The sequence below is a fragment of the Chanodichthys erythropterus genome, chromosome 3 (assembly GCF_024489055.1).
Source record: "Chanodichthys erythropterus isolate Z2021 chromosome 3, ASM2448905v1, whole genome shotgun sequence".
In the NCBI taxonomy this organism is placed as follows: domain Eukaryota; kingdom Metazoa; phylum Chordata; class Actinopteri; order Cypriniformes; family Xenocyprididae; genus Chanodichthys; species Chanodichthys erythropterus.
Genome location: NC_090223.1, coordinates 46,984,009 through 47,010,269, shown reverse-complemented (window position 1 = coordinate 47,010,269; position 26,261 = coordinate 46,984,009). Strand labels below are relative to the sequence as shown.

Below are 26,261 nucleotides of genomic sequence, written 5' to 3'. Positions count from 1 at the left end.
AAAAATGTGTACAGCTGTGATAAAGCAGGAGAACAGAGCTGAAAGAAAACATGGAGGCTGCATGTGGAAGTTTTCACACTAGCTAAATTCACCACGTTCTAATCTTGAAAGCCACAGAAATTTCACACCCACTCCATCAATGTGGAGAGCTGATCCTCTATCAGTTAGGAAAGTAGTTACAAACCACACCAGGCTATATTAAAGATGAAGTGTGCACTTTTTGTCCCACTTGCTCCAATTGGATTTGCAAAAAGTAATTATTGTTCCAAACAGGTTTCCCAAAAAGTCCTATATCACCCCTTCTGACGAAAGCAGAAGATTTGGCGTGTTTTCCACATTTTACTATTATATCTTTGTATGCAGTGTTTGGACAAATAGTATTAGGGCTGCGCAAAATATCGCAATTATTAGAATATTACAAATGTACAAATTGCAATATGCATATTGCAATGGCTAGTGATAATAGATTGGTTTTAATATAAAAAGTTGCAAAAAGTCACAGTTTTAGGTCGACACAGATAGCCGAGAATAGACTGGGCACACGACTGTTACTTAGGGGTGTGTGTGCTTAAAGGGTTAGTTCACCCAAAAATGAAAATTCTGTAATTTATTACTCACGCTCATGTCGTTCCAAACCCGCAAGACTTTTGTTCATCTTCGGAACACAAATTAAGATATTTTTGATAAAATCTGAGAGCTTTCTGACCTCCCTATAGACAGCAATGTCATAACCAATTTCAAGGCCCAGAAAGGTACTAAAGACATAGTTAAAATAGTCAACGTGACTACAGTGGTTAGACCTTAATGTTATGAAGCGACAAGAATACCTATATAAATAACTTTATTCAACAATTTCTTCTCTTCAACTTGAGTAAAGCCAGGTGCACACTGTATGATTTTAGCTACAATTTGACTGTCTGAGACAATTTTTTGACTGTCTAGACTAGGCCAAAATCTATAGTCGCTAGTTTGATGACAGATTAATGACAACTGCAATCAGATTTTACCTTTGATGAAATTCTGCCAGTGTCAGAAGTTCTGAGGCGCAGTCCTGTAGTGTGGATTCTCCTACGACAACCGACAGATCAAAAAACAGTGGGAGCGCAGAACCTGATGATGCAATTAGTTCAATAACACTAAACCACCACTTGCTAGCCCCCATTTCAATTCTGCATGTAAGCAGCTCACATTCAGTCACTGAACGTGTCACGGATTGATGATGAGTCTTCTTGCATGTGTCCGTTTGATGTACAGTCTGATATTAATGACAATATTAATGACAACTGAGATCTACAGTGTGACATGGCTTAAAGTGGATATCATTGTTCGTACAATCTGACAAAGAAACGATTGCAAAGGACTATTATAAGTCGTACAGTGTGAACCCGGCTTAAGAGGAAGTCAAAACAGTAAACTTTACATATTTCAGGAGGTTTTTTTTCACCAGGATGTTCTTGAAGTTAAGTTTTTTTGATGTTCAGGTTTATATATATATATATATATATAATATTACCAAAGTTGACAAAAGTTTAGTGGTATGTAATTTATGTTGTTGTTGTTGTTTACAAATGAGGTTAAAATGACATTGTCAGATTTGTGTTATTAGTTTTTATGTAATGCTACATTAAAACACTGCTGTTCACTTTCAGAAGATGTAGTGATGCTTTCTTTTCCCAGAAAGAATGTGAAACATAGTACTGGTCTACATGACCTAAAATCAAAATCTTGATTAATTGAATATTTTACCTCGATTATGATTAATGAACTATTATTTTGTTTGTTGTTGTTGTTGTTTTTGCCCTCATAGTTCACTGACAAGGTTTGTACTGTAAATATGTTTGACTATTAAAGGTGGGATATTTTTCCTAATGAAAGAGTGCTCTGACATAACAGCTCATTTTGAGCAGTTATTTTTTCTATGGCTTGTAACATTTCTTACAGATTTCTGCTAATTGTAAATCAGATAAATTAGCAACAGTACCAGTACATATATTTGAACGCATTAATGAGAGCGATCGTGTGTGTGAATTAGTCATACCGTCTCTCTAATAATTGTGAAGCTGTGGGTTGTAAGTAGTACAATATGATAAAACCTTTGAGTTTTTAAGCTACTTTAATGATAAATCACAGGACAGCAAGTTTCTGCGCTCCTCTCTGTACGAATGATCTTCACGTGATATTTAGCTGCTGTCTGTATGAGGGTTCGTGTGCCACAATGCATCAGTGCAGTACACTGTAAACGATTTCCGTTGTTACTGTATATTTTCAATGCAGTCTGGGAAAATATTAGCCTATTGTATATCTAAATACAGTAGGCTACCATATGGCCGCGAAAAACAACAACTGGCGCTCATTTCCCAGTTAAGCCGTGCTGACAGCATTTTTCTCCTGCAGCGGCGCTGGCAGACGGGCTGAACCATCATGAGACCGGGAGAAGAGTCGTCGCAATAAAGAAGACCATTTTCTTTATGACATGTGGTTTTAAGATGTAAGATGATATGTATTCACTCGTTATTGTTGTATACTGCTACTAATTAAGTACTTTAACTCTATTTTTATATTTCCAACATTTATTTCCCACTGGCACTGTATTGAAGTTCAGAAATGTAAAAGATGAAACCTAAATAAAGTTGATCTGAAGCAATAATTCGTGTTATTGAAATAAAATAAATAAAAATTAAAAAATTAAATTAAAGTATAGCATAATGATGTACTTTATTTTGCAGTATGATTAAAACTACTGTAGTTATTTTTGCGGTAATTTTACTGTTGTATTAAATATAGCAACTACTGGATAAATGTTGCCAGTAAGTTACTGTTAATTTGACAATAAACATTTAACAGTGTAGCTCAATATAATAATACACATCCGATGGTCTAAAATCACTTGAATGTCCAAACTGGCAAGCGAAACTGATCTCACTTTGGGGATTGCGCGCCGTCTGTGTGTGTTGACTCGCCGTTTGAGTTCGCCTCCATGTTGCTTCCATGCCGCTGACTGGAGTGGGCAGAGTCATGTGACTATACACGCGGTAGTGTGTTTTTAAGGGGAAACAATTAACAGGTTTTTTTTAAAAATGAAATAACAGACATGGGCCCTAATGTTAGTTATATCATTTTCACTTTTTAAATATTAAAACACAATTTAAATTGATTTTACACAACTAAAGAATTATCGCATCACATATCACACACTATTTAACAAGTTTTGTTAAATTGTAAATTTTCTTCAAAATTGTGCAGCCCTAAATAGTATCCATCCTGCATTGTACTGATTATCTAATCGTGATTCACCAGGTCATGTTAGCTACCGTAATATAGTTATGGGTTTCTTAAGAACCCACTCTAAACTTTTAGAGATGGAGAAATCACCTAATCATGATGGATTATGATTTTTTTCCCTATACTACAATCACAAATCACGGGTTGGGTTGTATTTCGAGATTTCAAAATTTTGAGACTGAGGTTTCAACAACTGCAAATTATTACAACTTCTCAGACTGAGTTGGCAGTTGACATGTAAATGTTTGTGGTAAATGTCTGACATCTGTCTGAAGTAAGCAAGTTACAAAAGTATTAAATGTTTAATTTAAAATTTTAAGCCATTTTAGCAGCGTAACTAAAGTAAAATCTGACAACATCGAACTAATTTCTACTGCCACAATGTTTATGTCCCCAATTTCTCTTGAAATAACAGAGATGCTCAACCAAGAAGAAGATATATTAGACAGAGTGTTATTTCAGGAGTCTGTGACACAGAAAATACAGCATCTTTTGAACTTTTTGAATCAGAAAGGAGCTGTCAGACAAGAGTTTCAAAGAATCACAAAGCAAAATGTGATGAGTTAGAGAGAGCGATACATGAGTAAGACAGCGAGCAGGTGGTAGAGGGAGAAACAGAAGGAGAGGGAACTTTGTATAAAGGAAAGAGCCAAAGAAACTATGGAGGCTCTGATTAGTAACGCCTGGATCCGCATGTCAGCTGACAAAGATATCAGGTTAAATTTAGCAGAGGTTCTGTGAGGCAAACAGAGCAGGGTATGCCAGAGAAAACAACACTCCCACCGTCTCTATTATCTGACCTCATATTTCAGGCAGAATTTGTTTGAGTTTACTTATAGCCAGAGGCTGGGGTAGCTTTACACTGCTTAACGTTTAAAAGCATTTTCATTTGACACAAAAGGAAGAGGTTTGCCCAAAGGAAATAACATATCTTCCTTTATAAGCAGGATGTCAAGTGTTTTGTTTCACTGACTGAGGCTCATGTAGATGCACTTTTCACTCTTATCCATTTCTTTTTCACTTACTAATTGCTGCTCACAAGACATTTTTATGTTCCCTGTCCCTGGATTAAAATTTATTTCTGTCATCATTTACTCACCCTCATATCATTCCAAACCCGTATGACTTTCTTTCCTCCACTTAACGCAAAAGAAGGTTTGTATTGGTCATTCTTTTCCAAACAGGAAGTCCCTATGAGAAGTGACGCTTTAAACTTTAAATGGGCACAAAAGTACCATAAATGTACAAAAGTTCACATAACTTATGCGCTAGTCGTTTGATAGCTTTTTGTGATGAAAGGACCAAAATTGTAATTCAATGATAATCTTGCCCTCCAGTGAGCTGTTAACCACTGTGACTGGATCATTGTGTCAACGAAAACCAAATCAGTCTGATTTGTGAATGAATCATCAGTTTTTGTGAATATATCAACAATTCATTGAAAAGATCTGACTCAAAAGAATGATTCGTTCATGAATCAGACATCTAAGGACTCGGGTGAGTAAAGGATGACAGCATTTTCACTTCTGAGTGAACTCTCTTGGCCAGCTATACAGTATGACACACAGAACAATGAGGCAGATACGGATACAAGCTATGCATGATTTAAAAGTACCAACGAAAATTCTTTCCCGCTGTCTGTCTGTGAACTGCTGAGCTGAACAGGTGCTGTTGTTAAACTAGAGAGGGGAACAATCTGCCTGTTTAAATATTTAGTAGAGAAATCTACATATAATTACCACATGAATGTCACATGAACAAACACATGCACCATCAAGTTCATGTTTCCCTTTTCTAAAAACAGTCAAAAATAACTACATACAGAAATTAGACCCCCACTCCGAGAGTGTTTGTGATGTTCAATGTTCAAAAGCTTGGGGGTGGAATCTGTGAAATGTTTTTGGACGCATTTATTTTAAAATGTATATTTTTATTGACCATGGATGCATTCAGCTGTGCAGACTTAATATTCATTCTAACAGACAGTTTATGAAGATATTCAGCTGAAGTTTCACTTCCCACAGGTGGTACTGGGCAGTGGACACGTCTCACTTCGCTAAGATTTTTTTGTGTTTTTGAAAGAAGTCTATTATGTTCATCAAGGCTGCATTTATTTGAAAATACAGTATAAAAATAGTAACATTATAAAATGTTATCACAATTTAAAATAACCCAGGTGAAAAAAGTGAGTGCATTAAAAAAATACTTAAATACAAGTACAAAGTAAATTATTTATTTTGGTGCTAAATAAAAGTTACACTAATTCAATGTATATTTGTACTTCAGTAGTACTTCACTTGGAAAAGTATACTAAATACCACTACTACTACTTAGATTTTTAGTGCTTTGAAATAAAGTATACTACCTCAAAAATATACAGAGGAGTTTTATTAGTGTATTTCTTAAAAGTGTGCTTTGAATGCTTTAAAATTAGTTCAACCTTAGAAGACTTACATATAGTAATCCTAAGTGACATTGATTTTATTACTAATGTAGTTATAAATACATTTTTTCCAACTGTGGTACGTAACTACACTTAATATAAATGCACTAATTAGCACTAACACTTCAAATGATTTTAAGTGTATAAATATATATATATAATATGTTAAAAGCACATTTTAGTTCATATTTCATGGTGTCTCAAAATAGCAGTTGAGTACACTTAGATGCTCTTAAGATTGTCTTAAGAAGTACTAAAAAAAGAATTTTTAGCATATTAAGTACAAAATAAGAGCACTAAAATAGAGCAATTAAAGTACATTATGGAAGTGTACTAAGTGTATGTTACTACACTTTTTTTTCACCTGGGAACTCTTTTCTATTTAAATATATATTTTAAAAAGTAATTTATTCCTGTTATCAAAAGCTGAATTTTCAGCATCATTACTCCAGTCTTTATACTGTATGATCCCTCAGAAATCAGTCTAATATGATGATTTGCTGCTCAAGAAACATTTATTATTATTATCAATGTTGAAAACAGTTGTGCTTTTATATTTTTGCAGGATTCTTTAAAGGGTTCACTCAAAAAATGAAACTCACCCTCATGTCGTTCCACACTTGTAAGACCTTCATTCATTTTCAGAACTCAAATTAAGAGTTGCCAGCAATGTCACTGAAACTCTCAAGATCCACAAAGGTACTAAAGACATATCTAAAACAGTTAATGTGAATAAAGTTGAATAAAGTGGTTATTTTGTTTTTTTGGTGCACAAAAAGTATTCTCGACGCTTCATAACATTAAGGTTGAACCACTGTAGTCACATGAACTGTTTTAAATATGTCTTTAGTAGCTTTCTGGACATCTGAAAGTGTTAATTATCTTGCTGTCAATGCAGGCCTCACTGAGCCATCGGATTTCATCAAAAATATCTTAATTTGTGTTCCAAAGATGAACAAGGTCTTATGGGTGTGGAACGACAAGAGGGTGAATAATTAATGACAGAAATTTCATTTTTGGGTGAACTAACCCTAATAAACAGAAAGTTCAAAAGAACAGTGAAGAACAATGTTTGGGAAAGTTACTTTAAAAAGTAATGCATTATATATTGTGTTAATCTCTAAAAAAGTAACTAATTGTGCAATGATGTGATATATTACTTTTGCGTTACTTTATTCACCTGGGCTGGGCTTGCTTGTCCTTTTTTTAATAACAAAAAAACCCCATGAAAGTTCTATTTTTGGCAAATGTAAAGGCCCTTTCACACCTAAAGAGCAAATGCAAAAGGAAATGCAAATTCACACCTGCACAGTAGAGGGCGCAGCTCAAACAAACCGTTCAGCTGTGCTGCCATTCTGGACCGGAGAAAAATAGGATGCATGAGAAGACACAAAAACACAAATGTGATGTTAAACTAGACATTTTTGCTTATTAGTTGAATTGCATCATAGAAGGTCAGCAACAGAGACGGTTAATAAAATGAGATTAAATTCACAAAGTACAGTATTTGGTCTTGACAATGGCAAAGCCGCTTTGCTTCTACACAAAACCAACAGCCGAAGCTTAAGCGCTAGAGCTTTGCAGCCTTGCAAGTACTGGTATTTCCTTGAAGAAATGCAAATTTAGTTTTCCCGATGGTGCCGCTATATGTGCTTTTACTGTGATATGGTCCTTATATTGCAAATAGCCTAAATCTCACTGCTTCAGTTCCATACTGAAAATAAAAGGATATGCAGATGCACTCCATTTCAAATGCTGTCCATTCAAGAAATCTTTTTTCCACACATTTCAGTCTGCTCATTTCCTTCTGTCTGCACACTAGTTTAGAGGGAACACTGAAATTCAGATCAAACAAGCCAATCTTTCCATTTAGAGCAGTGTGAAAAGACTTATCAGAAAAGAAAATAAGGTTTTCTACCTGCTTCTTAAGGTGATGGCTCAGTATGGAGGGACCGATGACTCATACTGCAGTCATAAGCAGTGAGTTTCACTGAAGCGTGACAGTGGAGAGCATCCATCTGTCTGTCACAGGCATGTCCTGCTGCCATCGCTGAAGAGCTTTAGCTGAGCTGATGATGGAAGTCTTTGCCAGATCTCCTTCTGTCTGCTGACATGTACGTGAGACAAAAGCCAAAGCATCCAAACAATGGTTTCAAACCACCAGATATATGACAGCCATCATCAAACCATCTCTGGCCTTTAGTTACAGTCATGTCAGGCCAGTTTGTGTCTCTGGCCCCTGCTTTGGCTCAAAAGGCAGACGTGATCCTGATGCCAACTGGCCGTCGGAGCACATACACTCTGATCAGCAGACAACAAGCATCCCAGCGCAACACTTCAGCACATACTGAGATACTGTGTTACACATATGCTTCTCATTGTTCTCTAAATAGATGTACAATGTGCTACATAATAACTTTTGGCATGAATGCAAAGCTAATGTATCATAGCTAACATTATATATAATAATATATAAACATTCGCTGTAAACCCCAGAGATGGATGTGTGAAAATTTCTGAAATATTCAGACCAGCCTGTTTGGCAGCAACAAAGAATCACATCTTCTAGAAAAGCCTTGTGTTAAATGATCCACTTTTTATTGCCGAGTTCACACTGCACGATTTGAGGCCCGATTTTCACTCTTTTCGTGAAAACAGACAATTTGGATTCTTATGCTGCGTTCACAGCGAACGCGTCTGGGGCGCGATGTAAACAGTCAATGTAAACGCGCGTCTAGGTGTCCTGCGGCGCGAATCAAGCGTCTATAGCGCGGCGCGAATCGGCCGTTGACGCGCGAATGGCGTGGCGCGAATTGAGCTTCACAGGCTAATGTTTTTAATAACAACTGACCGTTCACAAAGACCCGCCCCCTTTAGTTACTGTTGCTACGTCCGACAAGCCATGCTGATCTCTCCCCACACATCATATTCTCACAGTGAAAAACACATCGCGGAGCAAAGAGGACACTGACGACGCGTCGACAGACAAAGTCTCAAATTTCTAATTTTGTCATTTTTAAAGAAATTTAAACAATAAATACCATTTTGTGGCTCTTTAATTTGTCGTGACAGATCGCTGTAGCACCTCATGGCTTGTGAACCGATCATCTCTTCCTACTAGTTCATTTATAGCATCAAATAAATGAATGAACATGAGAAGGAATGTTGTTTCAATAGCAGAAAGACGCCAGTACACACCATTTTTCAAGTTCTTCTTCTTCTTCTTTCCTGTTTTATGGCGGTTGGCACATTTTTCAAGTTCAAGTCCACCAACGTTAATCTACTGACTCCCCTGACTGCTTTGTCGGACAAAATGACGGAATCTGTGTTATGATTGGTTAGATCGCCTGTCAATCAAACTCCTGGCAAAGAGTCAATTCCAGTCTCGCACTCTGGTTTCCTTGCGTTATTTCCTTATCACTTCTTGTGTGTGTTTGGTTGTGAAATGTAGTTTGCGGACCACACAGAGTTGTCATGCAATGTGAAACCCCTTTTGCAGACCCATCTTGCAATGTCCACACAGCAGCGACTGAACGCTGCCCCAGATAGTCATGCAGTGTGGAAAGAACAGTGATCTGACGACTTTGAAAACCATGCAGTGTGAACTCAGCATAAGGATCATTCAACACAATGGTTTTATTAGTAAATTGTGATGGCTCTTTCTAATGTGTTGATTTGTTGACCAGGAAACCTTTCATTATTAGCACAGCTGCAAATGGTTGCTGCTTAGCTGAATGGTGTGTGGAAAGACAATACAGTGTCTTTTTTTCAATTGCTGAAGTCTTCAGACTTCACCTTTTTGAAAGAAATCAATACTTGTATTCAGCCAATTAAATTATTAAGCAATTTAATTAATCAAATGTGATAGCAAAGACATTTATAATGCTACAAAAGATTTCTGTTTCACATAAAAGCAGTTCTTTTGAACTTTCTATTCATAAAAAAGTCCTGAAAAAAGTGTATCATGGTTTCCACAATTATGTTAAGCAGCACAATTATTTTTTAACACTGACCATAATCAGAAATGTTTCTTGAGCAGCAAATCATCATATCAGAATGATTTCTGAAGGATCATGTGACACTGAAGACTGGAGTATATTAACATATATACAAACAGAAGTTACTTTAAATTGTAATAATATTTCACAATATGACTCTTTTACTGTATTTTTGATCAAATAAATACAGTCTAGGTAAACTTAAGTGACTTAAAAATCTTATTTTCCAACAGTAGTTTATATGAGAAGGGGGACGTACCCTACAAGCTGTGGGAAGTGAAACTTCTGCTGAATGTCTTTATAAACTGACTAGAAAGCATAAGCTCTGCACAGCTGAATGCATCATTGGTGAATAAAAATAAAAATACTAAAATAAACACTCTTTAAAAACAAAAACATTTCAATGATTCCGAAATTCCAAAGCTGAGTTAAAAACTTTATGCAGAATAATTATGAAGAAGACTTTAGTGAAAAATTATCTTGTGAAAGATCTTGCAACTGGTTACTCCTGGCCGATTGCCACAGCACCATAAAAATGAGCCATGAGCATATTTCAACTTGGAATGTTTATTGCATTCTTGAATTACTTAAACATATTGATTTACACATTGGCAGCCAACAGTGTGCCCACTTTCTATTTCTGCTCCCATTACACATCAGAGCAGCAATGTGTGAGCATGCAGATCTCAGTGGCTTCCAAGCGTCCAGAGAGTGAAGACCCGTTCACATCAAGGACGATAACTATAATGATAACAATAAAGATATACTTATAAAAATCATTCTAGATGTAAAAGAATAGCAGAGTTCACATGCCACAACTATGAACGACACAAAAGGCCTGTTCACACCAAGAACAATAACTATAAAGATGACTATAACGATAACTACTCCACATCACAACTATAATAGAGACAAATATCACAAATAGAAATATAATGATGTTACTTGATGAAAAACAGAATCTGGAGAATCAATTCACTGCACACAAATCCTCAAACCTCATTTGAACTGTCAGCATTAATGGCTACTTTAACACCGTGTAGCCTAGACAACTTGTTTCAATGAAGAATAGGATTCCTTGTTAACATTATTTGAAAAGTCCTTCACATTTTGTTGTAAATTATACACAATCATACTTCAAAATGTGAATAAATGATATATGTCAGTTCATAATGTCCACATGTCTACTGCAGATATCTTGCATTTAATCACTAAAAGGTGATTTCGTCCAGCTCTATATCTCTGGTGAAGGTGGGGACAGGGCCTGTGGGAGTGTTGGTGAGAGTGCAGTAATCTTGTTTGAAACACACAGGCACAGGGTTAATGATAACTGATGCTTCAGAGGCCATTTGGCGTGGGGCCCAGACCTCAGCTGTGGGGCCCCCATAGGGTTGATGGCATTGTGCTGCGGGATACATGTCCGTTTTCTCTACCTCATCCTGTAGTGTTGTCATCATGACCTCGGAAATCTTGTGGATTGTTGAAAAGTCTTCCATGATATGAAAGTTTTGTAAAGGACTTTTTGCCAAAACCCAACACTTAAGGAAAAAAAAAAGAGGATACATATTAATCTGATATGAATGTGAGAATCTTACACAATTATATATATATATATATATATATATATATATATATATATATATATATATATATATATATATATATATAATTGCCCCCAAAATGCACTAACATGCAATGTAAGAGTGGATGTCTCTTTATCATTGCTGAAGCTAAATAATGTTTCAACGACACTCAGAACTGTCACATTACATTTACATTTAGTCATTTAGCGACTTACAAATGAGTAAGTAGTAGAAGAAATTAAATCAACATGAGTACAACAGTATGTAAATGTCGTGTCAAGTCACAGTTTCATCAGCAAAGTGCTCGTAGCAAGGTTTTTTTATATATATACAAATAGATGGAGAAAGAGAATATAAATCGAAAAAAAGAAAAGTGAAATATAAATAAAAAGTAAGTGCTAATATTACTGGGTCAAGTGTTGATGAAAAAGATATGTCTTTAGCAGTTTTTTGAAAATGGTAGGTCATTCCACCAGCTGGGAACAGACCAGGAGAAGGTCCGTGAGAGTGATTTTGTGCCCCTTTGGGATGGCACCACAAGGTGCCGTTCATTTGCAGAACTCAAGCTTCTGGAGGGCACATAAGTCTGAAGTATGAGTATAGTGGTGCAGAGCCAGTGGTTGTTCTGTAGGCAAACATTAGAGCCTTGAATTGGATGCGAGCGGCTATTGGCAGCCAATGCAAACTGATGAAGAGAGGTGTGATATGCGCTCTCTTCGGCTCATTAAAGACCAGTCTTGCTGCAGCAAGACTGATTGGATCACTCTCTCTGTCATGTTACAAAAGTTAATATTACAACAACAGCATATCTTAGATCTGGGAAACATAGCAAAGCCAATGTTGCTCACGTATGGAAAAACAATGCAACCTCAGCGTCCTTTTTCAGGACTTCCTGCTTAGGTATCCCCAGTGCTGGGGTTGAGTACAAGCGTGTTGTGCTGCTCGGTCTGACCAACTTTTAACAACACTTCTCAGAAAAAAGCTTACTGCACCTTTAATCTCACAGCAACAGATAGATTAGTAATCAAGTACATGAGAGTGTAAATGTAAATCAGTACCACGCTATTCATCTCTGGATGTCGTTTTCCATTTTACTGCGCTGCTCCACTCGCTCCACGTTCCTCTGTATTCCTTTTCTTCACGTATCCCAGACCTCACCATAGCAGTGTATGTAGTGACCGGATCAAGATTCATTTCATCAATCTGAATCCATTTATTTTCTGGATGAACAATGACCTCCTTTAAAAAGTAACAATGTGAAACCATTATAGAAAACATTATTTTTTTCAAAGCTAGAACACACATATAGATGGCGTTTTGATGTGGGTTTCAGAGGATGTGCTCTGAGAACATGCACTATGAATGGTGGACATTTACAGATGAATCATCACTGTAATTACTCTTACGCTGTCATTATCTCCATCTTTGTAGTACAGGAAGTTGTACTCAATGGGTAGATCACGTCCATAATGTTCATCTTCATATCCATTAGTCCAAGAGAAATGATACGTCCCATTTGTATATTGTAATGTCAGATTAAATGGAGCTTTTGGCTTAACTGGGAAAAGAGAGAAGCTTCATGTATATGTGAAATATAATACTACTAATAAAAAGTATTTCTTTGATTACATAAAGATCTACTCACTGTTTTCTGCTGGCACCCAACAATCGTTCAACTGAGACGAATTCTTATTGCCGTTTTCCAAATAATGAAGAATCACAGCAACTCTATCAAAACTAGCCATTGTTCCATTCACAGTGAAGGTGCAGGTGTGATCTTCGCTCGCTCTCTGGAGTGGGCATCTATACGGCCCGTGTTTGAGGCCATATTCATCTGAACTATTAATGCACACTTACATTGGCATACAAATTCAACTGAAAAATAGTATATGAATTTCTAAACAGACAATGGTAATGAATAACGGCTTACATGTGATTGTTCCATTGAAATTCCAGCCAGTGCGAAATGTTTCTAGTGGATGTGACTGGTAGCTTTAAAGAGCAGCTGACAGTTTTGCAGTAATCTGTCACACAGATGAGCCCTTCTTTCAGAGCTGAAACATAAAACAGGAAAATGGTCACATATTTTTGGAAGTACTGTACATGTAAAATCCATTGTGACTGAAAGTGCAGATTTGAGAAGCACGTTTTACCCTGTGAACTGGCGTTAAGTTCCACTGAAAAAGCCAAGAAAATGCAGATCATTCCAGTGCGGATCATCATTCTTGTACAGGACTGTATGTACACACTTCCAGATATCAACGCATAATTCAGCAACTTGAAAGATCCTGAAAAGTTAGCCATAAATGGAACAATTATTAAACTGATATAGAAATAGGCCAACTTTAAATAAAAGTCCCTCAGATTTCACTGACTTAAATTCTAGGCAGAGATTTACAAATTAGGTGTTTATTCTGCACGCTTCTCATTTCACATGCCAAACTTCACATATGAAATCACATCAGTTAAATTCTCACATTAAATTTAATTGTTCAGGTGAACATGCCATCTTAAGAGTATATATATAACAATATAAACAACATAACATAACAATGTAGTGAAGAAAAAGTTTCCTCACATTATGAAATACGGAAACACTTTACAATAACAGTACATGAATAACCATGAACTAACACCTGAGTTAATAGTTACTTCCACATGAACTCAAGATTAGTTAAGATATGAACTAATGAAGAGTGATCCTTAACTACGACAGGAGTCATAGGGATTCATGCATGAAAACAGAAGCCTTAACTATGCGTTAATACATGTTTGATAATTAATGCATTAATTAACATTTAGGGTAAACTAAATCAAACAGTCTCTATAAGAAGGAATAATACATATTTGGACTTTGAAATAATTTAAATAAATTTAAACAATTTATTATTGTCAGAATTTAAACTACTGACATCAGCAGCTTCATTATAAACATTACTGAAGGGCACAGGATTAGTTTGTAATTATTTTCACTGACCCTCCTTATCAAACATATAAAATACTAAATACACTATTTATCTTAAAAGGTCTTAATCTGTTTTGTGATATTCTTTCCTATCAAACTAAACTACTGTGACTTACATCAGTTCCTGAGGAATCGGTTCCCAAAAAAATAACCAAACAGGAAACATGAACTAAGGTCAGGGAGCGTTTCAGATTCAGAAGTTCACTCTCCATCCAGACCATAGATCCAGACGCAGGCCGTGATCATACTGTACCTCCATTCTCTGACTTTTTGAAAAGTCACACAACATCACTTAACTGGGCTGAATACTTATATAGTTGTGTTAGTACAAGTGTGTTTGATAGTAAGTTAATGATAATCATGAGCTGAATTTGGTAAGTAGTTAACCGTGAATTAATTATGATTGTGCCCCCTCAAGTAAAATCATGACATAAGTATACATTAACCATATACTAACATCAACTAATGGTTTGTTAGTTAATAATGAGTTAATTATGATTGTGCCCCCTCAAGTAAAGTCATGACATGATGCACATATCACACATCATTAACTAATATATGAATAAACACTATAGAGTGCCATCCTTATTCCTTTACACCCCGGTACAAAAAAAAAAAAAAAAAAAAAAAAAACTAAAATAAAAAGTATTTGTATTTTATTTTTATAATTAAACATATATGGACTTGAAAGCAAGCCATAAACATACCTGTAAAGACACACATAAGGCACATTTACATGTAAAATCGCGCACGTCCACAAGCTAATGCTAATCAAAGCATATACATTTAAACGACAAAAATACAAATACAGTTAATAACTGCACATAACCTCCTGAAAACCCCAATAAAACATACATGTAAATATGTCTTTAATTATTAATTCGGCTTACCAAAGCAGTCAACATTTATTAGTTTAAAATGCCAGCAACGCAACAAACGCGCCACTAATGAGTGTCCCGCCAGAAACAAACCCTACATACTTTAGTTCCGGGAATAAACTGACTATTTAGCTATGACTAAATATAAATGAACTGTAAAAATCAGAAAACAGTTTAGATCAAATTCAATTTATTAGAATTCAAATTCTATTTTCCACATTTGATTAGACAGCTCTATGGCTAAATAATCATGTGCCATTGCAATTATTTGTCACAAAGCTGCAGATGGCAGATTATGATATTACAGTGTAAATTATGACAGTATTAAATCACGTTTAATTCAAATTCAGAGTACTTCTTGTTTACTCTTATGGAAGCTGATTTATTTAGTTTACCCCTAAATGTTAATTAATGCATTAATTATCAAACATGTATTAACGCATAGTTAAGGCTGCTGTTTTCATGCATGAATCCTTAAGTTAAGGATCACTCTTCATTAGTTCATATCTTAACTAATCATGAGTTCATGTTGAAGTAACTATTAATTTAGGTATTAGTTCATGGTTATTCATGTACTGTTATTGTAAAGTGTTACCTGAAATACAGTAAGTACACAGAAAGTTTACAAGCGTTAAACCAAAGGGAGGATCTGAATGCATTTTGAATAGCTCTAAAATAATTCTTTTGTGTCTTTTAACTTATACTAAATTGCAGAATTAATAATATGCCTATACATTTCCAGGCAGAAAATGTTGATGTGACTTTCCCATGACTGATTCTATAAATGACGGCAGCTGACATTTAGCGCAGTCACTTTAAAGATAAAAAGGTACAAATATGTACTTTTATTTGTGGCTTCCTACTGTATGTCACTGTGCCTTTTCATCTTCCAGTTTCAGATGTTGCAGAGAACTTTTAAAGTGCTCCTGCGTGTACAAATCGGAAAAAAAAGGCTACAAATGTTGCTATACAAGTTTCTGAGTCTTACACAAGGTGTACTTACTTGGCTATATCGCTTTTAAACTAAGTTAATTGTAAAATAATAAGGCTGAACGATAGCGTTGGAAATTTGGAATCACTTTCAAACTCATTTTGAGAGAGAGATTTACAATTTGCATTTCAGTCAAATATATTTCATGCAATATGTCAAAACTTTAACCCACGAGGTGAAAAATAAACCCATGGCAACTTTTTAAAACGTAGCCCAATTTCGCGGGACAACCCTGCAGCCAATCAAAATCCATCCTGCTTTAAAAACTGCAGCGTGCACGTGCAACGTTATCGTCCGACGCTAATATAGTTATCTTTATAGTTATATAACTTATAGTTCTTGGTGTGAATGAGCCTTAACCCAACAATATAATCAGGCAATCCTAGTGCATACACTCAAACACATACATTACCCTTAAAATTAATTGAGTTTGGGTACCATGTCAAAAATAAAAATATAATATATATTATAATATATAATATTATATAATATAATCACGTTTTCTAAAGAATCACAATTCTAACAACAATTTAGATGCAGAAGCTTAGTAGGATAAAGGCTTTGAAAAGTCCCTAGGCCCAATTTTGAACTTACCTAAGCACAGTAACATATTGCAAGCACTTCAAAGACTTTGGAGGGGCTTCAGAGGAGTCAGACGGGAGGCCTGGGACAGGCTTTTGTCCATCCTGTCGTCTGTTCTTCAGTCTCACTGAACTTTACAGCTGGTGGTTGTGTCCTCTGGGAGCGTCCGCAGGCGATCGGCCAGGTGTTCGGGAGTCAGCCTGCTGCTACTGATGACAGACATGCTGGGACCGTAAAGAGTGGCTCAGTTAAAGCCTGAATCTGTAAGTCCCATTAAAGCCACTGCGCGTCACGCTGTCCCTTTAAAGTCATGCCAACTCTGAACATTTGCTGTGTAATGTTTTAGAAAAATTACTTATAAGTATAGCCTACATCTGATATCTTAGCCATAAAAAGACACAGCAATAATGCATTCTGCACTATATGTGACTAAAACGTTCCTCATGGCTGGAAAATTCCTATCAAAATTAAAATAAGTCATGGTATCCCTAAAACCAGAGGGAAAAGATTGGTTGATATAAATCAAGCTGTTCAAGCTATGAAGCCTAACCCCACATCTAACCTTAAACTGAACCCTAAAATGTGTGTGGTGGTTCGTCAGTATTCCTTACAACTCACTCCCTCTGAGCGCTGACAAAACACAAGCATTCTTTAGGAATGGAGAGTATGAAAGGTATTTGTAAAGAATGAATATAATATGCCATGACTATTTTACACTAAAATTTCAGTTATAAAATCAGTTTATTGCTATTTCGTTGTTGAGTTACCATTAATAGACGACTTACAAACCATTATACACTCTACTGACAATATATTAACTCGTATGAGGACTGCTCTTATTTTTCTAGTAGTATATTGTGTAATATTGTGATTGTGTAATATCTCTATATGTGGAAATGTTTCAGATTCGTAAAGGGGCATACTGAGTCATCCCATATTTTTCTTTCTAAACAACCGATCCGTGAGCATCATCCTCTGCTGTTCCCACTTCTCTGGAAAAAAGTTTGTTGTCTACATTTAAGACAAGGCTGGTCATGTTTATCTCAACATGGAACCCCTGTTAACCCTATCTGTAAAGAAAATCTTCTTTCATTGATGATCAATCAGAAAATATCTGTGTATTCTATTTATTTATTTATTTTTTGCAAGCAACATTATTTTATTGCATTATAGTAGATGTTTACCAGTGCCCAATTCTTTTTGATGGTCTCTTAAAGAGATAGTTCAACCAAAAATGAAATTTCACTCACCAATTGTCTCTTCGCAAAGACCCGCCCCCTTAGTTTTGTCCGACAAGCCATGGCGCTGTCACGCCACACACAGTGAAAAATACATTGTGGAGCAAAGAGGACACTGACAACACGTCGACAGACAAGACAGAGCAGGTTACTTATGATATTAAACAAAGTCCCAGCTTTCAAACTGTATTTTTTTAAGAAATTCGAACAATAAAAAAAACGTTTTGTGGCTCTTTAATGTGTCGTGACAGATCGTTGTAGCGCCTCAGATCAAGCGGCTCGTAAACTGATCATCTCATCCTACTTGTTCATTTATAGCATCAAATACACATGAATGAACATGAGAAGGAATGTTGTTTAAAACGCGGAAAGACGTCAATACACACTAGGGCTGGGCGATGTATCGAATGCTTTTGTCACGCGCATTTCTTCAGTAAAGCCGGTTCCCTGATTACCGCTAAATCGCCATCACCTGCTTTCAAATGAAGCGGCATTTAATAGACAGAGCCGTAGTTCACTGATAAGACACGCAATATCGCGTTCAATATCGACGGCGATACATATCGATATTGAACGCGATATTGCGTGTCTTATCAGTGATCTACGGCTCTGTCTATTAAATGCCGCTTCATTTGAAAGCAGGTGATGGCGATTTAGCGGTAATCAGGGAACCGGCTTTACTGAAGAAATGCGCGTGACAAAAGCATTCGATACATCGCCCAGCCCTAATACACACCATTTTTCAAGTTCAAGTCCCGAGGTTAAACTTCTAACTCGTGACTGCTTTGTCAGACAAAATAGCAGATTCTGCGTTATGATTGGTTAGATCGCTTGTCAATCAAACTCCCAGCAAAGGGTCAATTAGCTACTCACCCTTCATGTTGGTCTAAACCCATTGATTCATATGGATTTCTTTTCTTTTACGATCTTTTATGAGAGTAGTGAACGCTGTGGCGCCCGGGGAGCGATTGGGGACCAGTCGGACTCTCTAACTATTAGGCAACAACTGAATTTAGGTCTGTTCATGTTCTTCAGCCAGTCAGTGCTGTCTGCGCAAGCAGATAGTACGAAAACGAACGAATGAGATTGTATTAATTAATAACAATTACGTAAAATAGTTATGAATTGCTATGAGATTGTGTTGGTGCTGTCATGACATAATTTTCATGCATCTAAACAGATCTCGTGGCATGTCCCATGGGACTGACCATCATTTGAATCATTACCAAAACTTCTACTCGGTTCTTTGGGTGAAAAACTTTTGGGAGAGAAGTGGGAAAAATTCTTGCACCTTATTTCATCCGAAGATCAATCAAAACAACTAAAAACCAACAACTCAGATGTCCTACAATCAAATGTCACACAAACGCCACTGGCCCTTTAAGTATCCCAGAATGCTTTGTCACAGAGTGCTAAAAGTAAACAATCCCGGGCTGCTGAAAATGAACTGAATGAATCTATTAAAGCTGCCGTAACTCCGTATTCAATATACATCCTCTCAACACAAAAGCGACAGTATGTCTTAAGTCTTTATTTTTCTTCAAGACCGCAGTTATACTTATTCAAAATAATCTGCACAAATAGAAACATGTAGCAGTTATCGAGCTATAAAAGCGACATGAAACATACATGAACGTTACACGACGTTAATCTTGCGTGCTTTTTGGTCTTAGTTTATTAAGCATTTTAGAAGAAAAAAAAAAAGATAGAAAGTTCGTTACAAACTTATGGTTTGGGTTGAATATTTATAGCTTAATATTTTGTAATATTTATAATGTCAACACGAAAGAGAAAGAATTCATCGTTACCTCAGTCAGAATCAGTCGGCGATCAGGCTGATGGTGAACCTCTCAAGAGACTCACTGAGTGTCAGTCTGACACGAACACCCTGGATCATCATCTCAGCCCCTATTTCTCGATGAAAGCCCCTGTCAGACTGAGTGACAGCTTCTTCCACCAGCCCTGCGTTGATCTGGCCAAGGCCTTTCTCGGCAAGGTAAGCTGAGGTAAGGGTCCAATCTCAGGAATCATCTCATATGAAAAGATTAATGCTGAACTCTCCTAAAGTGACAGGGGTTGTTGTTATTGATAACTTAATCTATTAACATCGTTTTCTCTCATTAAAAGAAAGCTGAATTAGAATAAAAAATATATATAATGACATGATGGATCATTTTTCTGTCCAAAGCCCTTAATAAAATAATAGTAAACAAAGATATGACATCCAAAGGATGTACAACTAAATCTCTTTTATTGAATCCAAAAGGTTTAAATCATATTTTGCTACATATAAAGGTATTTTAAATATTTTGAAGTGTCAAAAGTTCATTTGATTTAACTGTCCAAAGGCCAAAACAGCCATTTCATTTGTGATTAAAATATTTTAAAATGACTGTATACATTTTTTTATTATGGCATGATTTTATAACATCATATATCAACATAGTGCAAAATGGTATTAAAATTATGTGTAGAAGTCGTTGCTTTGTTATGAGAAAGAATGAATTTCATTGATGTCATTCAGAGTAACCAATATAAAAGGACTATTTTGGATCAAGTCATGTGGTCCATATCATGTGACAGGATGTGACATCATTCAGACACCTGCACAGGATCACATGGTCGTGAAGCAAAGTAACTAACTTTCTTTTAACTATTTGAAAAATTCATGTTTTCACTCGCTCATACGGATGTCCCGAAATATCAGGTCATTCGGTACAAGCGCTATAAAACATGGAAAATGTTGTAATATTTTAAACTTGTTCTAAATATAAAATGCCTGCTGTCCTTTTGCTATCTAGATATCAGCCTGTTAACATTGTCTGAAAATATTGTCATTCAATTTTGGTTAAACCGAATGACTTTTTTGGTGACAAATTTTGTCCACATTGTAAAAAAAGACAAAAGCAGTGTTAATTGATTATAAAAACCACATAATCTCATTGCTAACACTTAATAAAACGTCAAAATCAATTATATTTCCATTATGTATTTTTACACTTTTAAAAACCTTATTCATCACTGACCCAAATATAACAATAAAATGCTCTATTAAATGTCATTTGCATTACTAAACTGAGTTACAGCCTCCAAAAATGTAGTATTTGGGACTTTTTTTATCGTTAATTATATCAACAGTATATCATGGGGATGCAGATTGTACATAAATGGCACCTTTCCTGGGAATGATTCCTGAGATTCCTGCATTATATGTTTAACTTAAAGGTGCAGTATGTAAGATTTCTGTCCGCTAGAGGTCGCTAGAGGCCTATTCAAAACAAAGGCTTAGCTTGATGATGCCAAGTTTGAGAGCAGAATCTTGGGACATGTGGTCTCCACCTCAACGGACGGTGCAAAAGAATAGGGATAGGACTCAGGAAGAAATCATGTTCATGGATGTGATTATTAATGTTACTGTAGTTTGAAGCAGAGCAGGACCGAGTGTTGTGGGAGCTGAACGAGGAGCTGGAGCGATTGCACAACACACGCCTCACGAGCAGTGGGACTTTTATTATGCCACAGTCGCCGGCGCCGCTTCCGCTTTTACGGTCATGAGTATGACCTAACGCAGCTCTGTTTATCATATTAGATACATTTGAGTGTGTTGAAAATAATGTATAAAGTGTGTTCGCTCGGTGGCTGCTGTGAGACACTTGTTTGAGACATGGTTTCTAAAAAATAAAAACCGAGGGTAACGCGGGTATGACACAATTAACAGGCGACTCCTCACACGTCCCGGAGCCTTGGATAGAATTGCAATTTTCTCACGATTTACAAATAGTTGGAAACATTTGGGATATTGTAAGTACTCAAGTGAACAAAATATATAACACTGGCCTAGTGGTTTTTGGATATTTTACTGCAAAATTCGTACATATTGCACGTTTAATATTAGTTAATTTACATTCAAATGGCATCACCATATTCATCATCTATTTTATTTCCATCATAGGGTATGAGGAAAGGGTTAAGAGTGTAATCCTGAGCACTCTCATGTCAGAAGACAGAAAAATTACCCCAAGCCTGCAAAATATTATTCACAGAAGAAACTGTGATGAAATCATGAAGTGACACCCAGAAATGAGCAACACCCCAAACACATACTCATTCCTTGGCAAGAGATTCAGGGTTCAGAAGCCCAATTCTGACTTGATGGAAGAAAATGTGTTGCAATGCCACAGAATGGTTGTTGGAGCTAGTATATTGCTTATAAAATGTGTTAAAATATCTTAGTGAAATGGCTTCTCAAACAAGAAAAAATAGGGCGGGACTTAATTTTGTCCATTGAGAATTGATTGGATGGTTGTGGTTTGCTATTGGTGAATCTCATGTGAGTGACGGGTTGCTCCGCCCTCACGCCAGTAAACACATCATCAAAGAAAAGAAGAGATGTTGCCGCAAGAGGGAGAAGTTATTTTGATTAAAGATTAAGAGGGCATTTGAATAATAATAAAAATATATATATAATGATGTACATGGATAAAAAATAATCACTGCTATATTCCATTAAGAATCCATTTTGTTTTAATGGTGACTTTAATGTGGTGCTTTTTAGATATAAAGTTGAGAATCACTTTGGCTTGTAGACTGAGTTTTCTAATGACTCCCTGACTAGAATGTAAACAGCATATCAATTGTGCCACGCTGATTCACTCAGTAGTGTGTGAACACTTGAAGTACAGCTTAACCTCATGGAACCATTTGAGTTAAATGCAGGAAGCTTTCGAATCCAGAGCACAGAATAGACCGAACGGACACAGCGAGGCCTAATTTGCATTTTAATGAGGTTTAAAATGGAAAGAAGCCTGCTGAAATACCAGAAAATTAGCCACGGCGTTGCAAGAGTTTCAGGTTCAGTTAACCAGCACAAAATATGCCCTTGTTTGTTTTCAGTTTACCAGTGTGTAAATTGAAAGGGCATAATGAGAAGCATGAAAAGCCATTATCATGTTGAAGGGTATCCGGTCTGACCATAATGGGTTTCTCAGTGTGACCAAACACTTGTCCAGCGTGACAGCCTGCAGCCAGTATAGACAAGGTGACACTTGTGGCTTTCACACTCTGTTGCGCTCACTGCATAAACATCATTCACAGTGGCCTTGTATTTGCTCTACTTCCTTGCATGACTGCCTATAGCATCTTTTTTTTTAACACCTTTTAAGCAACCTTTCAAAAGATAAGTAAACCAAATGAACTCATTTTGATTGAACACAGATTTTAGAAGCTACTGCATGTTGTTCAGTTGCTCTTTTAAATGGACACCAGTAATTACTTTATAAATATATGGAAGCATCATCTTGTTCATTTCTAGCCATATATCAGTGTTGAAATGTTGGTTGGTAAACTAGAACAAGTAAATGTTAGTGTTGCTTGCCTGCTAAAGGTGTTGCTAAGATGCTAGAGTGTTCTGAGGTATTTTGGCACATTGTGTTAGTGGTTTCTATCATGGTTTAGCTGCCAAGTTCATAGAAATGTACACTTTCGTGTTAGTTTGGGATGGTTTTGAAAAACGTTGTAGTTTACATGACTCATGAAATATATCATATATTTTTCTTACACCTTAAATATATTTTAACATTTTAAACATTAAATAAAAGTAAAAAAAACCCAATAAAAAACAACTTTTTTTAATGAATATCAAGTCATATGTCTCATGACATTTTATAACCTGAACTAACCCTGTTTTGTCATAAAAAATGTAAAAGAGAAATGTTATATTAATAAATATGTTAAATGTTAATAAACACTGAAACTATTTTAAGTATATTTTAAGAAATGGTAATTATGCCAAATTATTTAATAATGTACGTCGTTCAAAAGTTTAAGAGATTTTATGATGTTATTTCAAATAAATTCTGTTTTTTAAACATTCCGAATGTTGAAAAAAATGTATCACTTCCACAAAAATGATGAAGCAGCACAACTGTTTTTAACATTGACAATCAGAAATGTTTTTTCGGCATTAAATCATATTAGAATGATTTCTGAAGGATCATGTGACACTGAAGACTTCAGTAATGATGCTGAAAATTCAGCTTTATCATCACAGAAATAAATTACATTGAAATAGGAAACTGTTTTTTAAATTGCAATAATATTTTCCAATATTATTATTTTTACTGTATTTATCAAATAAATAGAAGCCTTGGTGAGCAAAAGAGACTTTTAAAAAACATGCAAAAAACCTCAAATGTTTTGCCCGTTTTATCAAATATTAAAAAGAACCATAGATCCAGTCATTTAGAAAAATAATAGCTCACATTTGCTCAAAAAGCAACAAGATTTTAGGTATCATCAGCCAGCACCAACTACTAACTTGATCTAGTCCAATGCGTCTCAGTCGAATTTATTGGCACATTTGCACCACCTGCTGGACATAAGATGACTGTGTTTTTGCAGGAAAGATTGTGATATCTGGTTTCTGTGTATAAGGTTTTGGTGAGGAAGCAAACTGATGGCACTGAGCTCAGAGGAAGGGTTGTGGAAACTGAAGCATATTTGGGTGGGGAGGACAAGGCGTCCCACTCAGCGGGGGGAAAACGCACAGAGAGGAACACTGCCATGTTCATGAAGCCTGGGACCATCTATGTCTATCCCATTTACGGCATCTACCTCTGCATGAATGTCTCCAGCCAAGGTGAGGCTCCAAAATCCACTCTAATTGACCACATGCACATAGGAATAAGGCTTTACAGGAGATGGAGCCGGAAGGCTGTAACCACAGATCCCTAACCGCTAGTTATGCAAGAAACAAGTGTTTTGTTTTGCTGCTGTTTTGCTGCTGTTTTGCTTCTCTCCAACTGTTTCTCATTATAGGTCAAGTTGGCACATTATATAAACCTAGAGAAAGGTTGGAGCATATGCACACAGACACAAGCCAACAGGAAGGAGACAGCAAGGAGCCTTGCTAACTACTCTACTATGTGTGTGTGCAGGGGAGGGGGCGGCCGTGCTTTTGCGTTCTCTGGAGCCTCTGAGCGGTAAGGACGTCATGAGGGGCCTGCGAGCAGCCAAACGCAAAGCTGGAGCCAAAAACCTTAAGGACAAAGAGCTCTGCAATGGCCCGTCCAAGTTGTGCCAAGCGCTAGATATACAGCGCTGCTTCGACCGCAGGGATCTGGCCACTGATACCGAGGTGTGGCTCGAGAGGGACCTGGAGCAAGAGACTGTTCCTGCTGGAGAGGTGGTGTCGGCCCATCGGATCGGAGTTGAGTCTCATGGGGAATGGGCAACCAAACCACTTCGGTTCTACCTGAGAGGACACCCATGTGTGAGCGTGCTGAACAGAGACGCAGAGCGTCAGATGCACTCACGGTCCTCTGACGAGACAGAAAAGACAGTCTCCTGAAAGGTCTTCATGTTGTTCAGTGATTAAATTGCTTTTTAAATGGATATTCAATTGAAAATTTTAATTGTCATCATTCATGTCATTCCAAACTTGTAGATTTTTTTTTGTTTTGTTTTCTGTAGAACACAAAACGAGAAGTTTAGCAGAATGTCCAAGCTGCTCTTTTCCATATAATTAAAGTGAATGGTGACCAAAGACTGTCAAGCTCGAAAAAAAAAATTACAAAAAGCACCATAAAAGCATCATAAAGTGGTTCATGGCTTGTGCTTTATATTCTCTATATATTGTTGTATATACTATTATCTATATACTATAAGTCTTCTAAAGCCATATGATAATGTGACCAAAACACTGAAGATTAAGCCATTCACCAGTAATTCACCAATAATTTTCTTAAACTGTTAGTTCACCCAAAAATTCTCATAATTTACTCGTCCTCATGGCATCCCAAACCCATCTTCGGAACACAAATTAAGATATTTTGATAAAATCCGACAAGTTTCTGACCTACCTATACACAGCAATGTCATTGCAAAAATCAAGGTCCAGAAAGGTAGTAAAGACATTGTTAAAATTGTCGACATGATCAAGTTTAATTTTATGAAGCAATGAGAAAAACACTTTGTGGGCAAAAACAAAAAAATAATGACTTTTTTCAAAAATGTCATCTCCCATGTCAGTCTCCTATGCTGTTTACATCGTATAAACAGTGTCAGAACGCCGAGTCCTGCGCCACTATCACACACATGCGTCGTGCTGCTCACGTCTACAGCTTCAGCCAATACTGAGTCAGCATTCTGACGTAGAACCCGGAGGCGCTGCATTGACTATACATGTATAGACAGCATGGGAGAGAATACATTTTTTGAATAAAGTTATTATTTTTGTTTTGTTTTTGCACACAAAATGTATTCTTGTCGCTTCATAACATTAAGGTTGAACCACTGTAGTCA

General features: G+C 36.4%; 2 protein-coding genes across 3 annotated transcripts; one reads left to right on the top strand and one right to left on the bottom strand.

Annotated features, from left to right (window-relative positions):
* Positions 1–10,268: 10,268 nt before the first annotated feature.
* On the bottom strand, positions 10,269–19,876 carry LOC137012910 (interleukin-21 receptor-like). Of its 2 annotated transcripts, XM_067376406.1 has the most exons (8): positions 19,769–19,876; positions 16,735–16,946; positions 13,460–13,594; positions 13,237–13,360; positions 12,952–13,145; positions 12,713–12,864; positions 12,365–12,545; positions 10,269–11,261 (listed from the first exon to the last, which is right to left on the bottom strand). In XM_067376406.1, the coding sequence occupies exons 2-7, from the start codon at positions 16,748–16,750 to the stop codon at positions 12,369–12,371; spliced, it is 798 nt and encodes a 265-aa protein (XP_067232507.1). In that variant the 5' UTR covers positions 16,751–16,946; positions 19,769–19,876; the 3' UTR covers positions 10,269–11,261; positions 12,365–12,368. The 2 variants fall into 2 exon arrangements, with proteins under 2 accessions (XP_067232507.1, XP_067232516.1); XM_067376415.1 differs by lacking the exons at positions 16,735–16,946; positions 19,769–19,876 and adding an exon at positions 14,388–14,819 and having other exon boundaries at positions 10,270–11,261.
* Positions 19,329–25,743, top strand: mpg (N-methylpurine DNA glycosylase). Its single transcript, XM_067376393.1, has 3 exons — positions 19,329–19,956; positions 24,393–24,597; positions 24,896–25,743. The coding sequence occupies exons 1-3, from the start codon at positions 19,735–19,737 to the stop codon at positions 25,306–25,308; spliced, it is 840 nt and encodes a 279-aa protein (XP_067232494.1). The 5' UTR covers positions 19,329–19,734; the 3' UTR covers positions 25,309–25,743.
* Positions 25,744–26,261: the final 518 nt, after the last annotated feature.

Excerpts from the sequence above, each read along its gene's own strand:
- LOC137012910 (XM_067376406.1), bottom strand. Across the intron at positions 13,146-13,236 it reads TTTCAATGGAACAATCACAT|TTCAGATGAATATGGCCTCA; the intron begins GTAAGCCGTTAT and ends GTGCATTAATAG. Across the intron at positions 12,865-12,951 it reads TTGGGTGCCAGCAGAAAACA|TTAAGCCAAAAGCTCCATTT; the intron begins GTGAGTAGATCT and ends CTCTTTTCCCAG.
- mpg (XM_067376393.1), top strand. The coding sequence starts at position 19,735 with ATGTCAACACGAAAGAGAAAGAATTCATCGTTACCTCAGTCAGAATCA. Across the intron at positions 19,957-24,392 it reads CCAAGGCCTTTCTCGGCAAG|GTTTTGGTGAGGAAGCAAAC; the intron begins GTAAGCTGAGGT and ends TCTGTGTATAAG. Across the intron at positions 24,598-24,895 it reads CATGAATGTCTCCAGCCAAG|GGGAGGGGGCGGCCGTGCTT; the intron begins GTGAGGCTCCAA and ends GTGTGTGTGCAG.